Source organism: Ranitomeya imitator, chromosome 5 (assembly GCF_032444005.1).
Source record: "Ranitomeya imitator isolate aRanImi1 chromosome 5, aRanImi1.pri, whole genome shotgun sequence".
Lineage (NCBI taxonomy): Eukaryota > Metazoa > Chordata > Amphibia > Anura > Dendrobatidae > Ranitomeya > Ranitomeya imitator.
Window position 1 is genome coordinate 476,200,256 of NC_091286.1, and position 24,101 is coordinate 476,224,356.

At 42.0% G+C, this 24,101-nt stretch overlaps 1 protein-coding gene across 1 annotated transcript in view; it reads right to left on the reverse strand.

Annotated features, from left to right (window-relative positions):
• The window catches only part of PRKCI (protein kinase C iota), a 127,592-nt gene that overhangs the window by 44,402 nt on the left and 59,089 nt on the right, over positions 1-24,101 (reverse strand). Inside the window, exon 2 of the mRNA XM_069727341.1 lies at positions 1,623-1,744. Within this exon, the coding sequence (XP_069583442.1) occupies positions 1,623-1,744 (122 nt within the window). The remainder of the gene's footprint in view (positions 1-1,622; positions 1,745-24,101) is intronic.

Sequence of the window (24,101 nt, forward strand, 5' to 3'; positions counted from 1 at the left end):
ACATGGCCTAAAGCTGCTTTTCTGTATTCTTTTAATTTTTAACTTGGGGAAAAAGGAGGGGGTGATCTAAACCTTTATAATATACTAATTAATTGACAGTCTTATTGAAAGTAAGGCAAAAATGTCCATTCAAGAATTTTCTATACAAATCCTCAAAGACGAGTATGAGGAAAGACGATGAATCGCAAAACATGAAGTTTAAAAATAAGTCTTTATTAAATCTTAAAATATAAAATGAAATGCATGAGTCAAGCAATAGGAATTAAAAGAGGACAAAAAACATGGAGCCGCTAAATATAAAGCATAGAGCATGCTAATATAATACTCAAAAAGTGAAATAGCAACCTTCAATCAAAGATGGTATATATGTATCAAAGCACCATAATATCAATCCATAGATGAATCAGCCATAAAGTGCATAGTGCAAACCATAAATATTCACATTAGATTGAAAGAGTATAAAGTGGATACTAATGAACAAATACAACAAAAAAACCACATGACTGCAAAGGGCCCATGTATATCTTATAATGAAGGTTTTGCCACAGTCATGTTGGTATATAATGGTTTAAATGATCATGGTAAAAGATGATGAAATACCTCTAAAGTGCTGAGTAGGGTTGAGCGACTTTTACTTTTTTAGGGTCGAGTCGGGTTTCGCGAAACCCGACTATCTCAAAAGTCGAGTTGAGTGAAATCGGCCGATTATGGCGAAAAGTCGGGGATCGACCAAAACACGAAACCCAATGCAAAGTCAATGGGAAATCTTTTTTTTTTCTCTCTCTCTCTCGTGTTACACATTGCAAATCACTACAGCGCACAAGCGACAAGATGGCGATAAGCGTCCACGCCCCTAAGACCTTGTCATCACTCTGCCCACGCTCCTTCATTGGCTGAAAAAATGGCGCCAAACATGAAACCCGACTTTGCCAAAAGTCGGCGACTTTTGAATTTGTCCGATCCGTTTCTCTCAAGCCTAGTGCCGAGTGCAAGGGTTCCAAAGGCCACATCCTCTCACCCCGATAGTGCAGTTTCGCAAGATGCTTCCTCAATGGGGGGCGTGATACATATATACCATCTTTGATTGAAGGTTGCCATTTGACTATTTGAGTATTATATTTAGCGGTTTCATGTTTTTTGTCCTCTTAATTCCTATTGCTTGACTCATGCATTTCATTTTCATTTTATATTTTAAGATTTAATAAAGAATTATTTTTAAACTTCATATTTTGCGATTCATTGTCTTTCCTCATATTGGTCTTTGAGGATGTGTATAGAAAAAACTTTATAATATACATAATATTATACAGGTTTCAAAAATATAGAATATAAAAATATATAAATATACCGTACATATATACATTCATATAATATACACACACACACTTTTTTGGGAACATGTACTCATTTGATCACCTATAATACTGTAGTATTGCAGTATAGGGTGTAATCGAGGTTCTGCTGTGATGCCAAGCCACAGACTGGCTTTCCTAGGACGACCAACTGGTGACCCATAGCAGTCGCATTGTGTGTTTGGGAAAGGGGCAGGATCCATGACTGCAACCTCATTTTACGTTATATGGTCATGAATAGGTTGAGTTAGAGCTGCCTGCAATTATTACCTTCTTCGTCAATCCACTTCATTGTGAAGAGCTGCTCGTTGTCAAAAGCGCACATATCCTTCACCTCATTACAAAGCCCATCAAAGGTGATGCTGGGGTCAAAATGGGTAATCATGATGTCTCTGAAAATAAAAAGATACATTTTAGTACATAGTCCACAAAAATATCAGTGCATAAAACCACGTTGTCAAAAAAGCCGCATGCATCATGGCGTAGGGCAATGATAATCAAAGCGATCATTCTAACCACCACCCAGCGTAAACTCACCACCCAGCAATTGAACAACGAATGATAATTTACTCATTTTCGTTAATACACACAAGCTTTGACCAATTATTTTTATGTCGGTATAAAGTTCCAATCTCTGTTAACGAAGTAACAAAATATGGTTTGACACAAGCATCCTCGCGACCAATGATTGTAAAATACGGCTGCAAATAAAGCAAGTCTACTTGCCTTACTGTGAATGTATAAAATAGTGTAAAAGTATCCTTAATATGCCTGTACATTTACAAAATAATCCACACCTTCATTACTGCTCAAAGCAAAAACCTGCTGACGGATTACTCAGTATGGCTACATTAAAAGGAATCTGAGAGCATTGTAGGGGCTGAGAGCCTGATTCCAGTGATGTGTCACTTAATAGACTGTGTTGCTTTTTCAATAAAGTCAGTGTCTTACCAGGAGATCATCACTACGGGACTAGGTCTTATGCCTGCAGGACAACTGCTCTGTGTAACCAGGCGCCATCACTGCAGTGTACACAGAACGCTGACAATCAGTGCTGTGGGTTATACCGAGCTCAGCACTGAAAGTACGGCTAGGTTTGCAGCAGAGATAACAGTGATTGCTTCAAAATTACTCCATGCAGACCAGCAAGTGATACATTACTGGAATTAGGTCTATGTCCATAAACATGCTGCTTCCAGATTACACTGCAAAACCCTGGTGGTGGATTCTCTTTATAAAGGGGTTGTCCACTACTCTGACAACCACATCTCAGTCCCTGTGTTCCCCCCAATAAAATAACATCTATTCTCCCCTGTGGTGCGGGCACCGGCACTGGTCCTCCTGGGGATCCCTGCAGCAATCAGCAGCCGCTTCACTGGCCCCTTCTTTGAACAAATCGGACATCCAGAGGCAATGATAGCAGTCGCAGCACTGGCTTCCTCAGAATTTCCGTTATAACCGAAGAAGGGGAGAGTGAAGGGGCCCTGATTGGCATCAGGGCTCTCATGACATGTGGTCACGTGAGCCCCAGGAGAACCTGTGCCAACACCATTGCAACAGGGCGCACACTGGAGGCGAGTATAGCCATTGTTATTTTACAAAGGTGGCTCATGGTTATGGAGAAGGAGCTGTCAGGGTAGAGTACAACCTCTTTATATATTGCACGATCAACTGTGTGGCATTATGGAAAACTGTGGCGGGAGCTTAAAGACAGGTTTTCATGGAAGAGCAGCTGCGTTCAAGTCTTACATCACCAAGCACTATGCCAAGTTGCTGGAGTGATGGAAGCATTATGTGGCGTGATCTCACATCTCTTACCAGTCGAGGTTTGGTGGACACCAGGAGAACATTGCATCCCATAGTGCCAATGGTAAAATGTGGTAGAGAAGGGCTAATGCCTTAGGGTTATTTTTCAGGGGTTGGCCTAGGCTACATACAGCAGTTTCAATGAAGGTAAGTGGGGCAAACAAGTCCTACTGATCTACTGCATTCTTCTAACAGTTGTGGAACAGTTTGGGGAAGGTCTTTTTTTGCTTCAGCATGACTACACCTCAGTGAACAAAGCAAGGTCCATAAAGGAACGGTTGGGCGAGTTTGGTGTGGAAGAACTTGACTGGCCACAAAGAGATCCACCATCCCAACAACCTCATCTAAACTTTTGAAAGTTCAACCTCATCTAAACTGAAAGGCAGATTCCAGGTCAGGCCCTCCCATCAGTGTCTGGCCTCACAAATGGATGAATGGGTAAAAATTCCACAGGACATTTCAAAATCTTGATCAAAGCCTCCCCAGAAGAGCGGAAGCTTTTATAGTTACAAAGACAAGAGTAACACCATATTATTGCCTATGGTTTTAGATTGGGGGTCATAAAAGCCCCCGTGGTGTAATTTGGAATATAGTTTTCACACAACATGTAGTCTCTTTGGCAGACAGACAGGTGACTACACAGGGGATAGTAAAGCCCTTACTTCTGTTCATGTTGCTAAGCAACCACTGAATCACGTCTAAGATATGCTCAAAGTAGCTGTATAATGGGACAATGGTAAAATTATCGGGTGACCAGGCAATGTAGTGATGGAGCTCAAGCTGGACAGATTTTTAGGGTCTGACAGATGGATGACAGGCTAGTGGTCCAGCTGAATTTGTGAACAACTATACAAGAAATCTACAGTGAGATGAAACCGTATAAATGGGAAAAAAACACAACTATGATTTTATGGTTAATTAAGGCAAACACTACAAATGTATTGTTCTTTGACAAACATCTCACTCCCTATGTACGTGCAGGCTAGGGGATAGGAGCGGGGAGCAGCGGGCACCGGCCTCAGATTAACCATCGCTGATCTAATATATAAAGCTTAATGTGTGTGTATGTATGTATGTACGGTATGTATGTATGTATGTATGTGTGTGTGTGTGTGTGTGTGTGTGTGTGTGTGTGTGTGTGTGTGTGTGTGTGTGTGTGTGTGTGTACAGGTCCTTCTCAAAAAATTAGCATATAGTGTTAAATTTCATTATTTACCATAATGTAATGATTACAATTAAACTTTCATATATTATAGATTCATTATCCACCAACTGAAATTTGTCAGGTCTTTTATTGTTTTAATACTGATGATTTTGGCATACAACTCCTGATAACCCAAAAAACCTGTCTCAATAAATTAGCATATCAAGAAAAGGTTCTCTAAACGACCTATTACCCTAATCTTCTGAATCAACTAATTAACTCTAAACACATGCAAAAGATACCTGAGGCTTTTATAAACTCCCTGCCTGGATCATTACTCAAAACCCCCATCATGGGTAAGAGAGCTGTCACACAGACAGCTCTCCAGCGACCAACGATCCCGAGGTCCCCGGTAACCAGGGTAAACATCGGGTAACTAAGCGCAGGGCCGCGCTTAGTAACCCGATGTTTACCCTGGTTACCAGCGTAAAAAAACAAACAGTACATACTTACATTCAGCTGTCTGTCCCTTGCCGTCTGGTTCCTGCACTGACTGCTGGCCGGAAAGTGAAAGCACAGCACAGCAGTGAGTCACACAGCGGTGACTCACCGCTGTGGCTGTGCTCTGCTTTCACTTTACGGCCAGCAGTCAGTGCAGGAACCAGACGGCAAGGGACAGACAGCTGAATGTAAGTATGTACTGTTTGTTTTTTTACGCTGGTAACCAGGGTAAACATCGGGTTACTAAGCGCGGCCCTGCGCTTAGTTACCCGATGTTTACCCTGGTTACCAGTGAAGACATCGCTGAATCGGTGTCACACACGCCGATTCAGCGATGTCTGCGGGGAGTCCAGCGACCAAATAAAGTTCTGGACTTTCTTCCCCGACCAGCGACAGCACAGCAGGGGCCTGATCGTTGCTGCCTGTCACACTGGACGATATCGCTAGCGAGGACGCTGCAACGTCACGGATCGCTAGCGATATCGTCTAGTGTGACGGTACCTTAAGACTAGCGACCTGACAGATGTCAAGAAGGCCATCATTGACACCCTCAAGCAAGAGGGTAAGACCCAGAAAGAAATTTCTCAACAAATAGGCTGTTCCCAGAGTGCTGTATCAAGGCACCTCAATGGTAAGTCTGTTGGAAGGAAACAATGTGGCAGAAAACGCTGTACAACGAGAAGAGGAGACCGGACCCTGAGGAAGATTGTGGAGAAGGACCGATTCCAGACCTTGGGGAACCTGAGGAAGCAGTGGACTGAGTCTGGTGTGGAAACATCCAGAGCCACCGTGCACAGGCGTGTGCAGGAAATGGGTTACAGGTGCCGCATTCCCCAGGTAAAGCCACTTTTGAACCATAAACAGCGGCAGAGGCGCCTGACCTGGGCTACAGAGAAGCAGCACTGGACTGTTGCTAAGTGGTCCCAAGTACTTTTTTCTGATGAAAGCAAATTTTGCATGTCATTCGGAAATCAAGGTGCCAGAGTCTGGAGGAAGACTGGGGAGAAGGAAATGCCAAAATGCCTGAAGTCCAGTGTCAAGTACCCACAGTCAGTGATGGTGTGGGGTGCCATGTCAGCTGCTGGTGTTGGTCCACTGTGTTTCATCAAACGCAGGGTCAATGCAGCTAGCTATCAGGAGATTTTGGAGCACTTCATGCTTCCATCGGCTGAAATGCTTTATGGAGATAAAGATTTCATTTTTCAGCACGACCTGGCACCTGCTCACAGTGCCAAAACCACTGGTAAATGGTTTACTGACCATGGTATTACTGTGCTCAATTGGCCTGCCAACTCTCCTGACCTGAACCCCATAGAGAATCTGTGGGATATTGTGAAGAGAAAGTTGAGAGACGCAAGACCCAACACTCTGGATGAGCTTAAGGCCGCTATTGAAGCATCCTGGGCCTCCATAACATCTCAGCAGTGTCACAGGCTGATTGCCTCCATGCCACGCCGCATTGAAGCAGTCATTTCTGCCAAAGGATTCCCGACCAAGTATTGAGTGCATAACTGAACATTATTATTTGATGGTTTTTTTGTTTGTTATTAAAAAACACTTTTATTTGATTGGATGGGTGAAATATGCTAATTTATTGAGACAGGTTTTTTGGGTTATCAGGAGTTGTATGCCAAAATCATCAGTATTAAAACAATAAAAGACCTGACAAATTTCAGTTGGTGGATAATGAATCTATAATATATGAAAGTTTAATTGTAATCATTACATTATGGTAAATAATGAAATTTAACACTATATGCTAATTTTTTGAGAAGGACGTGTGTGTGTGTGTGTGTGTGTGTGTGTGTGTGTGTGTGTGTGTGTGTGTGTGTGTGTGTGTGTGTGTGTGTGTGTGTGCGCGTTCCAATTCACCAAACTATTTTACCCCTATCTACATAATGGGGAAAAAAAGAAAGGAAAAGTGTTGGAGGCAAATTGACAGCTACCAGGTGTGAACAAGGGGGACTTAAAGAGTGAGAGCGATGGCGCCAAAGAGTATATACCGTACAGTTGCTAAGGTGGGGCCCCGACATGGGATACTCGCCACACACGGGGATATGAATACACACAAAATGCGCCACACACTACCACGTGCTTGAACACATATTACCCTCAGCACACATTTCACCACACATACACCAACCTCGCCATATAAAAGTCGCCGCTCAAAACTCCCCACGCGCAAAACTTGCCACATGCAAAACTAGGCTCACGCAAAACTCACTTCATGGAAAACTCGCCACACGCAAAACTTGCACACGCGGAAAAATTGTCACATGCACAAAAGTTGCAACACATACAAAAGTTGCCTCACACAAAACGTACACATACTCAAAACGCACCACACAAAACTCGCCACGCGCAAAACTTGCTGCACAGAACTTGCTACACTAACCTGTCACATGCAACTCGACACACAAAAAGTTGCTACATGCATGTCGCCACACAAAGCTCATCTCACAAAAGTCGCTACATGCATGTCGCCACATGCAACTCAACACACACAACTTGACACATGAAACTCGCCCTAAAACACACATAAGTCTGGTATTATCCTTCAAAAATAAAAATCTGATTTAGGCTATGTGCACACGTAGAAAGATCCTCTGAGGATTTTTCCGCAGCGGATTTGATAAATCCGCATTGGAAAACCGCTGCGGTTTTTACTGCGGATTTATTGTGGATTCTACTGCGGTTTTACATCTGCAGTTTTCTATTGGAGCAGGTGTAAGACCGCTGCGGATTCCGCACAAAGAATTGACATGCTGCGGAAAATAATCTGCTGCGTTTCCGCGCATTTTTTTCCGCATGTGCACTGCGGATTTCATTTCCCATAGGTTTACATTGTACTGTAAACTCATGGAAAACTGCTGCGGATCCACAGCAAAATCCGCATCGTGTGCACATAGCCTAATAAGCAGACAAATTACAAGAGCAACAAATGTACCATATAGGAAATACGGCAGCTGTCAGTCACATGACCTGTCTATTATGTGTATGTGTGAGCTAATATATACTGCCAGGGGGAGGGCTTCCTGTTGGCTGGGGATTTATCAGGCTGCCAATTTAGCTTACAAATACTGAGGTAAAAATACTGAGAAAATAACGTGTGAATGCGGTCTAATACAGGAGGAGATGACACACAGATATATACTATATACAGGAGAGATGACACACATATATACTATATACAGGAGGAGATGACACAGGTACATACTATATACAGGAGGAGATGACATACAGGTACATACGATATACAGGGGAGATGACACAGGTACATACTATATACAGGGGAGATGACAGGAATATACTATATACAGGGGAGAGGATACACAGGTATATACTATATACAGGAGGAGATGACACAGGTATATACTATATACAGGGGAGATGACAGGTATATACTATATACACGAGGAGATGACAGGTATATACTATATACAGGAGGAGATAACATACAGGTATATACTATATAAAAGAGGAGATGACATAGGTATATGGAGGATGAGATGACATACAGCAGGTATATACTATATACAGGGGAGAGGACATACAGGTATATACTATATACAGGAGATGACACAGGTATATACTATATACAGGAGATGACAGGTATATACTATATACAGGGGAGATGACATATATACTATAGACAGGGGAGATGACAGGTATATACTATATACAGGAGATGACACAGGTATATACTATATAAGAGATAACACATAGGTATATGGAGGATGAGATGACAGAAGGTATATACTATATACAAGGGAGAGGACATACAGGTATATACTATATATATAGGAGATGACATTCTGACATACAGGTATATAGTATATACAGAAGAGATGACATACAGGTATATACTATATACAGGAGGAGATGACACATAGGTATATACAATATACAGGAGATGACAGCAGGTATATACTATTTACAGGGGAGATGACATACAGGTATATACTATATACAGGAGATGACACAGGTGTATACTATATATAAAGGGAGATGACAAACATGTATATACTGAGGGGAAAATGAGAGGTGTGAGGTGAAAATGAAAAGGTGTGAGTGCAAAATGAGAGGAGTGAGGGAAAATAGTGGAGTGATCGGAAAATGACAGATGTGAGGTTGAAATGACAAGTGTTAGGGGGGAATGAGAGGAGTGAGGGGGGAAATGAGAGGTGTGAGAAAGAAAATGAGAGATGTGAGGGGGAAAATGAGAGGCATCATGGGAAAATAAGAGAAGTGAGGTGCTATAACTAACCACAGATATTTACTATGCCCAGGCAACGCCGGGCTCTTCAGCTAGTTCAAAATAAAACCTGAGGCTGCAATAACGTAGGATTGGGCAGCAAGAATCAGACAACAGGGTCTCAAAGGAATGAACATTAAAGACTAAAACGTATTATTATGTCTACTAAAAGAAGTCACTAACATGTGAAAATAATATGTTCCAAGCCTAAAGAGTGCATAGTCCAGCTGTAAGAAGCAAACTTGTAACAATCTGCTGCTAATGTTTTACATGTAAAAGCATAACCAGGGGGACAGGATGGAGCAATTCTGCAATACTGATGGATATTTATACAAGGGGTTAACAAAAGGCTGCAAGATACATGGAGAACGGTGGCGTTCTGCAGGATACTGCACATAATAGAAGTGTAATAGATATTCATAGACATACACTGGATGCCTATCTGCTACGCTGTAGGAGTTTGGCTAATCCCCTGATACACAGCAGTAAATTAAAAACTGAGGGAAGGAGACCCAAGTGTTACACATATCTGATGGCTTTAATATATTTTGTGAAGAGATGACAAAGTACCAAGGACAAGCCTGTAATACAGTGAATATGGCACGTGGGAGCAAACACTTACGGCTTGTTCACACGGGACATATTTGCAACAGATTTGTCAACAAGAATTTTCAGATGTCAAATCTGCAGTTCCAGGACTGTGGACACACACATCTGGGATAGCCTGCGCCAGAAACCCGAGATCTGCAGCAGGTTAATATACGCTGCGGACAGTCACTGCGGGATTACGCAGCTTGTGGTGTGAACAGTGAGGTGAGCGGTCTCTCCATACTTGGGCAGCAGTAACCACACGATATAGTGCGGAAATTCCAGAACAGATTGGTTACATGGGGGAGTATTCAGATGACCGTAGCACAAACATGAGAAAAACATGCAAAATGTTCATATCTAAATATCTTTTCCCAAGCAATTTTTTTTAACATACTAATGTCGCCAACTACTAACTATTAGCACCCCAAAACTACAAAGCAAGAGTGCTATCCACCAAATCACCAGTTCTGGAATAGTTTTTAATTATTGCTTAAATAAGAGTTAGTCTAAAATCAAAATCCTATATAAACAATTCTAGGAATACATTTCTTTTTAAGCTTGTGAAAATATGGAAATTAGAGACAGTGATTACTGACTAGCTACTGACCCCTGGGAACTGGCAATGCATAATCATCAACCATCTCCTGGACTACCCCAAGCAGGTAATTACATCCACACAACGCCACCATTTGTTAGCTTAATAAAGGTACTTCTCCTGCAGCAGCCATTATACTACGCCGGCTTACAGGCGTATGCAAGAAATACTAATGGGAAGCTGCAGGACAGATCGCAAATTCATCAAACATTAACCTGCAGGAGCTACTTCTGTATAAGTCGGTCTTGTTTGGGTCATCATAAGCTGCTTTTCCAGCAATGCGGCTTCTCTTTTCTTGAAAAGTATCAGCAAGCACATCATTCCTCCAAAGGTGTTCTCCAGTGAAAACATGGCCTCACCTACGCACAGAGTAGATCGCTTATGGTTTGTGTCTGACTACTGGAACTTGCACAAATTCAGGACTTTTTAGACCCAACATGGCACTTGGCCTGGATACAATGGAGCGACAGTGCCCATGCCTAGAGATCACGCCATTCATTCCCCAGAAACAGTGAAGTGCAGCCTCATAGGGAATATATGGAGCAGTGCTCGGGCATGAACACCGCCACGCCATCCTAACTGGGATAGAAGACTCCCTTTCTGACTTGGGCAAGTTCCAGCAGTTGGACCCCCGTTGATCAATAAGTTATTGCCCAACTCGTGGATAGTCGATAAGCAGGTTGTCCACTACATTTACATTGATGGCCTATGCTTAGGATAGGTCATCAATGTCTGATCAGCCAGGGTCTGACAATAGACACCCCAGCTGATCAGCACTTATTGGTGCTGGAAGTACTCGCGTATGGAACTGCTTTGCCCACTTGTAGTGACTGAGGCTTGTTACTGCACATCCGCCTAGGATTCACATCAACAGGAGGCAGATGTGCAGCACCCTGCGGCGGCCACTATCAGAAGACGGAGCAGCTTGACAAGCGAGTACTTCCCACCGCCAACACCGATAATCGCTCATCGGCAGGGATGCCGGGTGTCAAACCCCGGCCGATCATACATTGATGACCTACCCTAAAGATAGGCGATCATTGCAAAAGTAAAGGACAACCTCTTTAAGGACCGGACCATTTTTTCATTTTAGAGCTTTTGTTTCTCACCCCCTCCTACCTGCCTTCTTTCATACGCCAAAATACAGTATGCATTTTTCTGTTGACATAGCTGTATGAGGGCTTGTTTTTAGCTTAAGAAAATTGAGTTTGGGAAGGACACCAATCATTTTGAAAAACTGGCAAAAAAATAAATAAATAGTCAAGTAGTAAGGAGCTGAAAAAAAATTAAATAAAATTTAACATACATAAAAAAAAAGTTACTTTGAGGCAAAAAGGACCTGGAAATTGTTATATGGGGCAGTATGATTGTCATACCAAATGTATACAAGTATACAGTAGTTTATCAGCATTTTGGTGTCCAGATGACCGATTTTCTGTTAATCAATTTTTGGGTGGAAGTAAGGTTTAGCAAAAAACAACACAAATTTTACCATTCTGATTTTTTTTTCTCCATTTTAAAATTCACCATATGGAATATATAATCTTTCATTAGTTCTGTCTGTTTTTGGCAACGGGTGGCGATTAGTGATAAGGGAGCGTGCTTGAATAAAGAATTATCTTAGCATGCTCAAGTGATAACCAAGTGTCTTCCGTGTGCTCGAATACTATGCTTGAGTCACCAACGCCGCATGTCTCACGGCTGTTCAACATCCACAACACATGTAGGGATTGCCTACAAACAGGCAATCCCTGCTTTACGGGTACTTGAACCTCCAATCTCTTGAATATCCATACAAATTACTGCAGTATTGCAGTCTATTGTATAATTACTGGTCTGAGTAATTGTAAAAAAAAAAAAACAACAACATGTACCTAAATTTCTTTTAAATCCACTATGGAATCAATGTGCTTCACATGCTCTCGAACCCTTGAAATGCTCATCAAAAAAGATTAAAATGTCTACATATCAAAAATTCACTTGTTCCTTATCATCTAAGAATAACAGACATATGCAAGGAATAATTAGATTGCCCAGTATTGCTGTATAATGTTTTCCTTGCTGCTGCCTGTGTGTTGCCTAGAGAAAGAAAAGAATGTCTATAGAATGTCTATCAGCCTGTCCTTCAAACCGCACTTCCAAGCTCTCGCCACCTATCGCCTCCAGCTCAAATATATTTCCAGAATCCATCCTTTCCTCAATCCTTACGCTACCAAAATGCTTTTGCATGCCCTAATCATCTCCCATCTCAACTACTGCAACATCCTCCTCTGTAGCCTATCTGCTAACACTCTCGCATCTCTCTAGTCCATCCTTAACTCTGCTGCCCAACTAATTAATTTCTCTCCTCACTACTCCTCTGCTTCTCCCCTTTACAAATCCCTTCATTGGCACCCAATTTCCCAGCATATCCAGGTCAAACTACTAACAGTGACCTACAAAGCCATGTATAACCTTTCTCCTCTGTATATCTCCTAACTAATCACCCATTAATTCCCTCATGTAATCTACGGTCCTGCCAAGACCTCCTTCTCTCCTCCACACTTATTTGTTCCTCACCCAATCACCTCCAAGATTTCTCCCGAATATCCCCCATCCTCTGTAATTCTGTCCCCCCAACACATTTGATTATCCAACACATTCGGATCCTTCAGACGGAACCTGAAAACCCACCTTTTCAAGAAAGCTTACAACCTGCAATGACCCCACACTGCCACCGCAACACCATCCGAGCTACTGCAACCCCCGACCTGCTGTCTCCTTCCCCATCATCCTGTAGAATGTAAGCCCGCAAGGGCAGGGTCCTCCTCCCTTTGTTAAAGAAGTTGTCTACTACGATAAAAAAATATTTTCATAAATCTTGCCATTATGTGCTACTGAAAACATCCACTGTGTTTATTTTAGCAATATTACCTTTTATCATGCTGTAGCAGCACATCTTCAGTGCTGGAACCAGTTCATGGGGTTAATCGGCAGCTTCCTTTCTCCTGATTTATTGTGCTCTAACACTACAAGTTCCATGATGCATTGCACTGGCCACTAAGCCCGAACCTGGCACACCCACTCCAAAACACACCCAAACCCCTCCCTCCTCTCCCCCTCTATGTTCAAAAAGATTTGTGATGTCATTTCTGTCCAACCTCCTCTTTTACATTTGTCCAACCCACACTCCATTACACACAGATAGATAGATATGTATCTATATATCTACAGTATGTCTATTTCCATAGATATGTCCATATCCATGTTTGTAAACCCCTTAACCCTCCGTCACATACAACTGATCTGACAGGCGCTTCTCTTTTACTTTCATTTCTCCTTCCTCACCAGATTGTGAGGAAACCCCCTCCCTCCAGGTAGTCTCCTGTCTCTTGAAGGTCTGTGAAACCTGATATCACAGTTGGATTTCAGAGCTTCAGGGGAGAGGATATAGCTGCACAGATCTCTCAGGCTCATTGTATGTGAATACGTCACATTCAGTAAGGTTGGTATTTTATGTTTTTATTCATCACAATAGTTTATTTAGCTTGTTTTATGAATGTATAGCACAAAATGTGAGGATATTTCATAGAAATAAGGGAGATTTTATAAAAGAAAGTGTGCTGCTCAGGCATATACAGTAGTTCCCTAACATATTCCTTCTCTTGCTTCAGATTATCTGCTGAAATGGAGAGGAAAATGTACAATTTATCCAAACAACTTGATGTTGAGGAAGTAACAAACATGCTGTTAGATGATAGAGACCTCACACTGAATGAGGATTTAGGAGAGGAAAGTGAGATTGATTCTCATGATGAGGTGGAAGAATGTGTCCTGGATTCTGAAACAGAGCAAGATGGTGACAGTGGTGAGGATGAAGAAGTTGGATCATATTATATTGGAAAAGATAAAAATACTAAATGGAACAAGAAGCCATTCCAGAAAAAACGTAGGGAACCTTTAAACATTATTACTCACCTTCCTGCAGTAATAGGAACTGCACGTAATGCAAAAACTGCAGTTGAATGCTGGAACAGTATATTTACAGATGACATTCTGGACTCTATTGTCACATATACCAACCAATATATAGACATTATAAAGGACAAGTACATCTGCAACAGAACCATCAAGCCCACAGATGAAATAGAACTGCGTGCTTTTTTTGGATTACTGTACCTTGCAGGAGCTTATAGGGCAAATAGACAAAGTTTGGAGGAACTTTGGGGTAAAGATGGGGATGGAGTTGAAAAATTTAGCCTTTTTATGTCCATAAACAGATTCAAGATTCTAATTCGTTGCCTTCGGTTTGACGACAGAACTACCTGAACCGAACGTAAAACACATGACTGACTTGCTCCAATTCGTGATATATTTCAAAGATTTGTTGTAAACTGTAAACAAAGTTATTACCCTGGAGAGAATCTCACTATTGACGAAATGCTCCCTGGTTTTCGTGGTAGATGTGCCTTTCGTCAATATATTCCATCAAAGCCAAACAAATATGGAATAAAAATTTATGCCCTTGTTGATGCCAGTAAGACCTATACTTACAACCTGGAAGTTTATGCAGGAAAACAACCAGAAGGTCCTTACTGTGTGAGCAACAAACCCATTGATGTTGTAAAAAGACTGGCTGAACCCTTATTTGGATCGGGTCGCAATATTACAGCTGACAATTGGTTTACAAGTTGTGATCTGATTGATTATCTGAAAATTCAGACGCTGTCATATGTGGGAACTGTAAGAAAAAACAAAAGGGAATTGCCGCCACAGTTTGTAAGTGTGAAAGAGAGACAACAGTACAGCAGTATGTTTGCATTCCATAATGGAAAGGCTTTAGTTTCCTATGTACCACATGCCAAAAAAATCGTACTTCTTCTATCAACACTTCATGATGATGCTGCCATCGATCCTGGGACTGGGGCAGAAAAAAAACTGGAGATAATTACATTTTACAATGCCACCAAAGGGGGTGTGGATACAGCAGATCAGATGTGCTCCACTTTCAACGTCAGCAGAAACATCAAACGCTGGCCAATGGTCATATTTTTTGCTATGTTGAATTTGGGTGCTATAAGTTCACAAGTAATTTATCTTAAAAACAAGCTTGAACCACTCCGTAGATGATTGTATCTGAAAAAATTGGCCCATGAACTAGTACTTGGAGAGCTACGCAGGAGAAGCGTGAAAACAATCGGTATCCCCTCTCGCCTTTAAGTTCAGCTCAAAAGGTTCCGCCCAGAAGATGATGGTGAAAAGTCACCATCTGCACCACCTCACAAAAGAAGGAGATGCACCACCTGCCAAACGGAAAGCGGAACCAGAAGGCTTTCAAATTATGAATGTCTCAAATGTCATAAAGCAATTTGCCTGACACATGCAAAAATGGTGTGTAATTCTTGCTATTTGCTCTGCAAGTGTGACTTTTCTGGGGAAACCTCAGCATCTACTTCTGATTGAATATGTTTTTAATAGTACTTAAGGTACCTTAAAATTAAGTTTGTGTTCAAAAATTTTCTTTGTACATTTTTTTGAGAGAGTCGAACTGGGGACTATTTGGCGGGAGTTTTGAAAAGTTTGTATTTCATAGTTATTAGTTTTATGTTAAGTAAATGTTTTTTTTTGCAACTGATTATGTGTAGTCTCTTTTATTACATCCCTATGAAGGTCACTGATCACTTTTAGAGCACTGAAATTGCAAACATTAGATATTATAGGTATTTTTCCAGCAGGCGCCTGACAGGCACATTGTATGTGAACTCGTAAGTCGGAATATTGTATGTGACGGAGGGTTAACCCCTGGAGCTTTTTTCGTTTATCGCTCCCCTTCTTTCCAGAGCCATAATGTTTCCGTCAATATGGCCATGTGAGGGCTTATCTTTTGCGGGACAAATTCTACTTTTGAACGACATCATTGGTTTTACCATGTCGTGTAACAGAAAATGTGAAAAAAATTCAAAGTGCGATGAAATTGCAAAAAAAGTGCAAATCCCACACTTGTTTTTTGCTTGGCTTTTTTGCTAGGTTCACTAAATGCTAAGGCTGTGTGCACACGTTGCTGATTTGATTCCAGATACGCAGGGTTTTTTGCTGCACAGAATTGCATCAAATCCGCAGTGTAGTGCACAACAACCAATGTAAGTCTATGGGAAGCGCAGACTTGTTGTGCACATGCTGCGGGAAAAAGCCGCACCGAAACGCAGTTTTTTTTTTTTCCGCATCATGTCACTTCTTTTGTGCCGAACTGCAGCGTTTATGCACCCTTAGGCTACTTTTACACTTGCGTCGGTACGGGGCTGTCGCAAACCGTCGGCCCGACGGGTAGTGTGCTAAATGTAGCACAACGTGGGCAGCGGATGCAGTCTTACGACGCATCCGCTGCCCAGTGTGATGAGCGAGGAGGAGGGGGCGGAGTTCCGGCCGCGCATGCGTGGTCGGAAAAAGCGGAACCAACAGACAAAAAAATGTTACACTGAACTTTTTTTGTGCGTCACAGATGCCAAAACGCAACGCATCCGTCACACGCATAAAAAACCTGAATTAAAACCACGTAAAAAAAACACGTAAAAAACCACACCAAATACTGCAGCAAAACTGCACCAAAAACTGCATCAAAACTGCGTCAACTTCACCAAAAACTGCATTAAAAAAGTGCATAAAAACCTGAATCAAAACCACGCAAAAAAACGCACCAAAAACGGCATCAAAACCGCACCAAAAACTGCATAAAAACCGCAACAAAAACGCACAAAAAACTGCATCAAAACCGCACCAAAAACTGCATCAAAACCGCACCAAAAACTGCGTCAAAAAAGCATAAAAAACCTGAATCAAAACCACGCAAAAAACCACACCAAATACTGCAGCAAAAACTGAATGAAAACCGCGCAAAAAACGCACCAAAACCGCACAAAAAACCCGTATCAAAATCCATGAAAAAAATGCATCAAAAACGCAGCTGCGTTTTCTGCGAGGAGATGCAGATTTTGTGCAGAAAATCCTGCACCCAAATATGCAACATGTGCACACAGAATAAAACTGACCTACCATTATGATTCTCCAGGCGATTACGAGTTCATAGACACCAAACATGTCTAGGTTATTTTTTTTATCTACGCGGTGAAAAAAAAATCCAAACTTTGCTAAAAAAAAAAATAAAATAAAATAATTGTGCCATTTTCCGATACCTGTAGCGTCTATATCTTCTGAGATATCGGGTCCGGTGAGGGCTAATTTATTGCGTGCCGAGCTGACGTTTTTAATGATACCACTTTTGTGCAGAAACGTTCTTTTGATAGCCCGTTACTGCATTTTAATGCAATGTCACGGCGACCAAAAAAACAATTTTGGCTTTTGATTTTTTTTCTCTCTACGCCGTTTAGCGATCATGTTAACTTTTTTGGTTGTATTGAAAACAGCTGACATGTTGCGGCTTTGAAGTGGGCTCACCGCTCAAAGCGGGGGATACTGCCAGCTGACATACTATTCCGTCAGCTAGCAGAAGGGGTTAACGAACAATGTTTCAGTTGAAAAAAAAAAAAAACGAAAAAAAAAAAAATGGCGTGGGCTCCCGCGCAATTTTCTGCACCAGAGGGGGAAAGCCGACGGCCGGGGGCCAATACTTGTAGCCTGTTATGAATATCAGCCCGCAGCTGTCTGCGTAGCCTTTACTGGCTATTAAAATAGGGGGACCCCCCCAAAAAATGACGTGGGGTCCCCCTATATTTTATAGCCAGAAAGGCTGTGCAGACATCTGCGGGCTGATATTCATAGCCTAGAGAGGGGCCATGGATATTGCCCCCCCCTCCCCCCGGCTACAAATACCAGTCCGCGGCCGCCCCAGAAATGGCACATCTGTGAAATGCGCCAATTCCGGCACTTAGCCCCTCTCTTCCCACTCCCGAGTAGCGGTGGGATATGGGGTAATATAGGGTTAATGTCACCTTGCTATTGTAAGGTGACATTAATCCGGGTTAATAATGGAGAGGCGTCAATATGACGCCTATCCATTACACTGGGGAACACAATTTTTTAGGAGTTAGGTCAGACAACTGTTCTTAACTAATTTTTGGATGCTGAATCCAGAAATGATCTCAGTTTTTCTCTATCACGTCAAGTTTTTGAACTATAGGATTTTTGTCTTCTCAAAGCTATGTAAACTACTGTACCTAAAATTTGTTTTTTTTTTTATTAAATAGTACAAATATGAACAAAAAATGAAATATATAAGAAATAGGCATGACAAAGTTGTGACTACTCTTACAAGTTGCCACGTAGCTCTATACGAGTCCAATTGTAATCAGATAACAAGTCTTATTACAGATATCAGTGCAATTGTGCTTCTCTGGCAGGTAAGTTGTGTAGGAAAAACTTGACGTGCTAGAAAAAAATACTGACTACATTTTTGGAATCAGCATGCCAATTTTAGTATAAATCAGCTCAAAAACCTAACTCAACAGAAATTTTTTTTTCAAATTGTTCCCCTGTGAATCCTATAGTAGTGAAAGAGTTAAAAAAATAAAATAAAAGACACATCCAGAAAAAAGTATTTTAATATTCTTCATTTAACCATACTTACCATACTTCAGCGCCTGCAAAAAACGTAAACTAATAAACCGTATACTACCTGTCCACCGTAGACCAATTAATAACGAGTGTCCCACGACGATCTCCCCTATAGCACAGTGACATCGGGTGATGTCACTGCTCTATAGGACCTTCAGTGACACACTGACAGGAGACAATGGCTCCTGCAGTGCATCACTGAGAGGTTACTATAGTTCAAAGTCTCACTTTATGGCATTTGCTGCGTGGGAACTTTCTCACACAGCAATGCCAAAAGTTAGACTAGGGACTATTTTCTCACAGGGGCGAAGGAATACATTATGGGGAATACATTGTGGAAGGATACCTTCCTCCCGTCATTGTGTTCCTGGAGCCCCTGGAGAGCAGTCACATCAGCTGATGATGCTGCTCTCCATGGGAGATCGTCGTGGGATACTCGTTTTAATTTGATATCTGCGGATCAGGGAGTATACTGTTTGCTTATTATTTTAATATTTTTTACATATGACACTGGCTTCGGGGATCAAAGTGACAAGTGATGGTGAGTATGTAATCTGTGTTATCTATGACCCACCTCTTCAGACAAGCCTACAACCTGCAGCTACCACCGATCGACCAAACCGCTACATGACCATCTCTACCCTCACCTACTGTATTCTCACCCATCCCTTGTAGATTGTGAGCCCTCGCGGGCAGGGTCCTCATTCCTCCTGTACCAGTTATGACTTGTATTGTTTAAGATTATTGTACTTGTTTTCATTATGTATACCCCTCCTCACATGTAAAGCGCCATGGAATAAATGGCGCTATAACAATAAATAATAATAATAATAATGTTATATGTACTGTATGTCTATGTGTATGTTGTATGTATGTACTGTACGTGGCATGTCGCATGCTGCATGTCACATGGTGCATGTCGTATGCTGCATGTCGCATCTCGTCACATGCTGCATGTCGCATGATGCACGTCGTCGCATATTGTCACATGCCGCATGTCACATGCTGCATGTTGTCACATGTCGTATGGTGCATGTCGCATGTCGTCGCATGTGACATGCTGCATGTCGTCGCATCTTGTCACATGTTGCATGTCGCATGTTGTCACGTCACATGCCGCCACATGTCGCATGCTGCATGTCGTCGCATGCTGCATGTTGTCGCATGTCACATGCTGCATGTCGCATGGTGTCACATGTGGCATGTTGCCGCATGCTGCATGTGGCATGTTGCCGCATGCTGCATGTGGCCGCATGTCGTCACATGTTGCATGATGTTGCATGTCACATGGTGTATGTCTGTATGTTCTGTGTATGTGTTTTTTTACATTCAACACATTAACCGGATGATGGGACTACTACTGTCCCATCATTGGCTAATGTGTCACTGTAGCAGGCAGAGCCCGATGGGACTTGTAGGCCCATCGGACGATGCCTGCACAGAGACACACACCAATGACCACCCCCTCCCCTACAACAGATCCCAGCACGGCCCGCAGACCCCAGCACATCCCAGGACCGGCACGCAGACCCCCCGGCGCCGGCACGCAGACCCCGGCGCACATTCCTGCCAAGCCCTGCCCACCCCCAGCACAGCCCGGCCCACCCCCAACACAGGCCTGCAGCCCCCAGCGCCGCCCACAGCCCAGTCACTCTTGATGAGTGACTGCTTTCTGTGGAGGCTGGGTCACGCCTGCTGCTGACGTCACGTCAATTTCCAGAGTCTGGAAATTGACGTGACGTCAGCGGAAATTAGCGGCAGCTGCAGCCTGGGGGGTCACGTGACCCGCACTCAGCCGCCAGCATAGCGCCTATCACAGGCGAAAACGGCAACAGAAGGTATTTACACAATTCATTAGGGGCCCCGGTGGGATACATTGGGGGGTTAACGGAAAGTAGTGGACAACCCCTTTAATGTCCATCATTGTTCGTTTGTTTACTGTAAGTGATATCTGCATTTTGTGTAACCCCTTCTCATGTACAGCACCATAGAATCAATGGTGCTATATAATTATTATTATTGTTATTGGTAGTAGTAGTATTAGTAATACCTTGCACAAAAAATAGATTGCCATCAGAATTGTCAACAACTACCAGTCTACTGATTTGTTAGTGTATAGATGTGGCTTTCTGCATTCTGAATTTTGCGCCTTTTAGCGATTAACATGGCTGAATCCACTCTAGATACAGATATAAATCCACATCATCTGTAGAAACTCATTGTCCAGCTATAAGCTTTCCTTCTGCCGACCTGAAGGGGTTAATTTGCGCCCTGCACATCTTTAGGGTAAGGAACATGATAACACAGCCATATGGCCAAGTACATCCAATTACAGCTACTCCCCAGGAAGTCGGGCATGGTGCAGCAGCAGCACAGCATGCTGTGACAAGTCTGTTTATTCTCTCCCACCAGTTTCATTTGTGCTGCTCTTTTTTTCCCTTCTTGTTTCTTTCTTTTACGAGTATCCACCATTCCAAGTAAAAATAATTCGACAACATTTTGCATTTTAAAATACGTTGGAGCAGCTATGGATAATCTCTCTTGGCAGAGGTATTTAAGTCGTGTGCATAGCCACCAAGGATTACTGTACAAGTAATGTACATCTGTGCAGAGCCGGAAATTCCTTTCCATAGAGATAGAGAATATAATACAGCGACATACGTGTGGCGCATTGGAATGGAAGCTAGTATGGCAATCAACACGGCAAGCTCAATGTACAGCAGTTTAATTTCATCACCATATAAATGCTGATGCAATAAGAAGACCCATCACGGGAACAGCAGAGAATTGTTCTTTTAGGGTGACTTTTTGCCTTTTGGGTACACGTATGCTCAGCAGGGTTTGTGCCAGGGCAGTGGAGTCGGAGTTTGAGCCCATTTTGGTGGAGTCTGTATAAAATGGACCGACTCCAACTCCTAAAATATATAATAAATTGAGTACAGTAGTTCAATGCAGTTTGTGAGGAATATTTTTATCACAAGAATTTGTGAAAGTTATGAAATGTCCTATAAATGTCTGTCCTATTCCTGATCTAAGGTCTAGACTTTTAGCGGAAATGAATCTGTGCTGAAGTTTATGTTCATGATAAGTAGTGAAGCTCCTCCTCTACAGATAAGGAGAACAATAACAAACACAAACAGGGAAGGAATACCTGCATTTGTCTCAGAACTTCTGGAGTGAACAAAAGCAGGATTAAGGCAAGTACTTCTTAAAGCATATCTAAACTTTCAATAAACTGTGCACAAATCAATAGTCCAGTATATGTTGTCTCTGTATTCTTGATGGTTTAGTTTGTTTTTCCTTTTAGCTCATGTTTGAAGAAATTAGCTGCCCTGATGACTTATATACACTATACATAGAATACAAGGGGAAAAACTGATTTCTAACATCTCAAATTCAGAAATACAGTAACAGGATCGATGAGAACATATATAATTGTGTGTGTGTTCTGCAATATGATTCAACACAAACATGCTCCCTCCTCCCTTCTTCATAGACTGAAGAAATATGATGTGAAGCATTTAGTGAGCTGTACCCCGAGACAAGCCTGACATTAAGGCTGCGTGCACACGTTGCTGTTTTTTCGCGTTTTTCCCCGATAAAAACGCTATAAAACTGCAAAAAAAAAAACAGCATACAATAAGCATCCCATCATTTAGAATGAATTCCGCATGTTTTGTGCACATGATGCATTCTTTTCCGGGGAAAAAAACGCATTGCAGTAAAAAACGCAGCATGTTCAATAATTTTGTGGTTTTTTTTGCGGATTTCCCACTACAAAATGCATTGGGAAATGTCCGGAAAAAACCGCATCAAAAACGCATGCAGATTTCTTGCAGAAAATTTCAGGTTTTTCTCAGGAATTTTCTGCGAGAAATCCTGAACGTGTGCACATAGCCTGAAAATTCAGCAAAAAGCTAACATATTATACAAACTTTATACTTATCATCTGTCCTATTGTTTTATTCAAAGATTGTTTTACTTATATCCTAAATTATATAGTGCATGATTCCCTATTCTTGAAAGAATTACCATATACATTATTTTTTTTTACAGGACAAAAATTTTTTGAGAGCGAATTTACATAACTACAATAAGTCTAAGAGGCATCTTATGAAGTCAGCTGTATTTGAGCATTTTATTTACAGTGGTTCAAGATAATAAACATTTTGTGTGTCAGTGTATAAGTGACCCAGATGAAACACCGGATTACGTACCGGTAATGCTCTTTTATAGAGCCACGACAGCACCCACTGAGAGAGGGGATCCGCCCCTAGGAACAGGAAACCCTACGGAGAGATAAAAGGGGCGGTCCCCCTCGCTCCCACAGTTTGGGTTACAGAGATTGCGAGGAACCGCCCACCAGTTTTAGTAGACAATTCTTTATCATCATTCATTATAATTTAACTATGTATAAGTACAAGAATCCACCACCCTTAACAGTGCTCATATGTACACTAATATATGTAAATGGGAGGGAAGTGAAGGGGTGCTGTCGTGGCTCTATAAAAGAGCATTACCGGTACGTAATCCGGTGTTTTCTCTTCGCCACGACAGCACCCACTGAGAGACTTTCAGAGATAGTTATTTGGGGGGGATTATCGTATTAAGGACTGATCTACCGAAACACAAGTCAGTGGAGGCAGATAGATCTAATCTATAGTGACTATAGAAGGTAGAAGGAGAGGACCAGGTTGCGGCCTTACATATGAGTTCTATAGGAACCTCTGCTCGTTCAGCCCAGGATGATGCTATCGCCCGGGTGGAATGTGACTTCACAGTCTCAGGTGGATTCTCCACTTTAGATGAATAGGCCAGGTAAATCGCCTCCCGAATTCATCGGGATAGTGTGCCTTTTGTAACACCAGATCCTTTCCTTTGACCCTGGAAGGAAACAAAGAGAGCCCTGCTCTTCCTCCAGGCGCTAGTCCTATCCAGATAAGTTATTATAGCCCTTCTCACATCTAAAGTATGGTACTTCTCTTCTTCCTGGTCTGTAGGATTATTATAGAAAGAAGGAAGAAGGATCTCTTGAGACCTATGGAATTTTGTACACATTTTAGGTAGGTAGGAAGGGTCTGTTTTCAGGACAATTCTATCAGGAAATATAGACATAAAGGGAGGATCTACTGATATCGCCTGTATGTCACCTACTCTTCTTGCCGATACTAGCGCAACAAGAAGAACGGTCTTAAGTGAAATATATTTAATGTGAGCTGAGTCTAGAGGCTCAAATGGATGACCTGTTAAGGCTTCCAGGACCAAATTAATATCCCAAGGAGGCATCTGGGGAATCTGAACTGGCTCTGA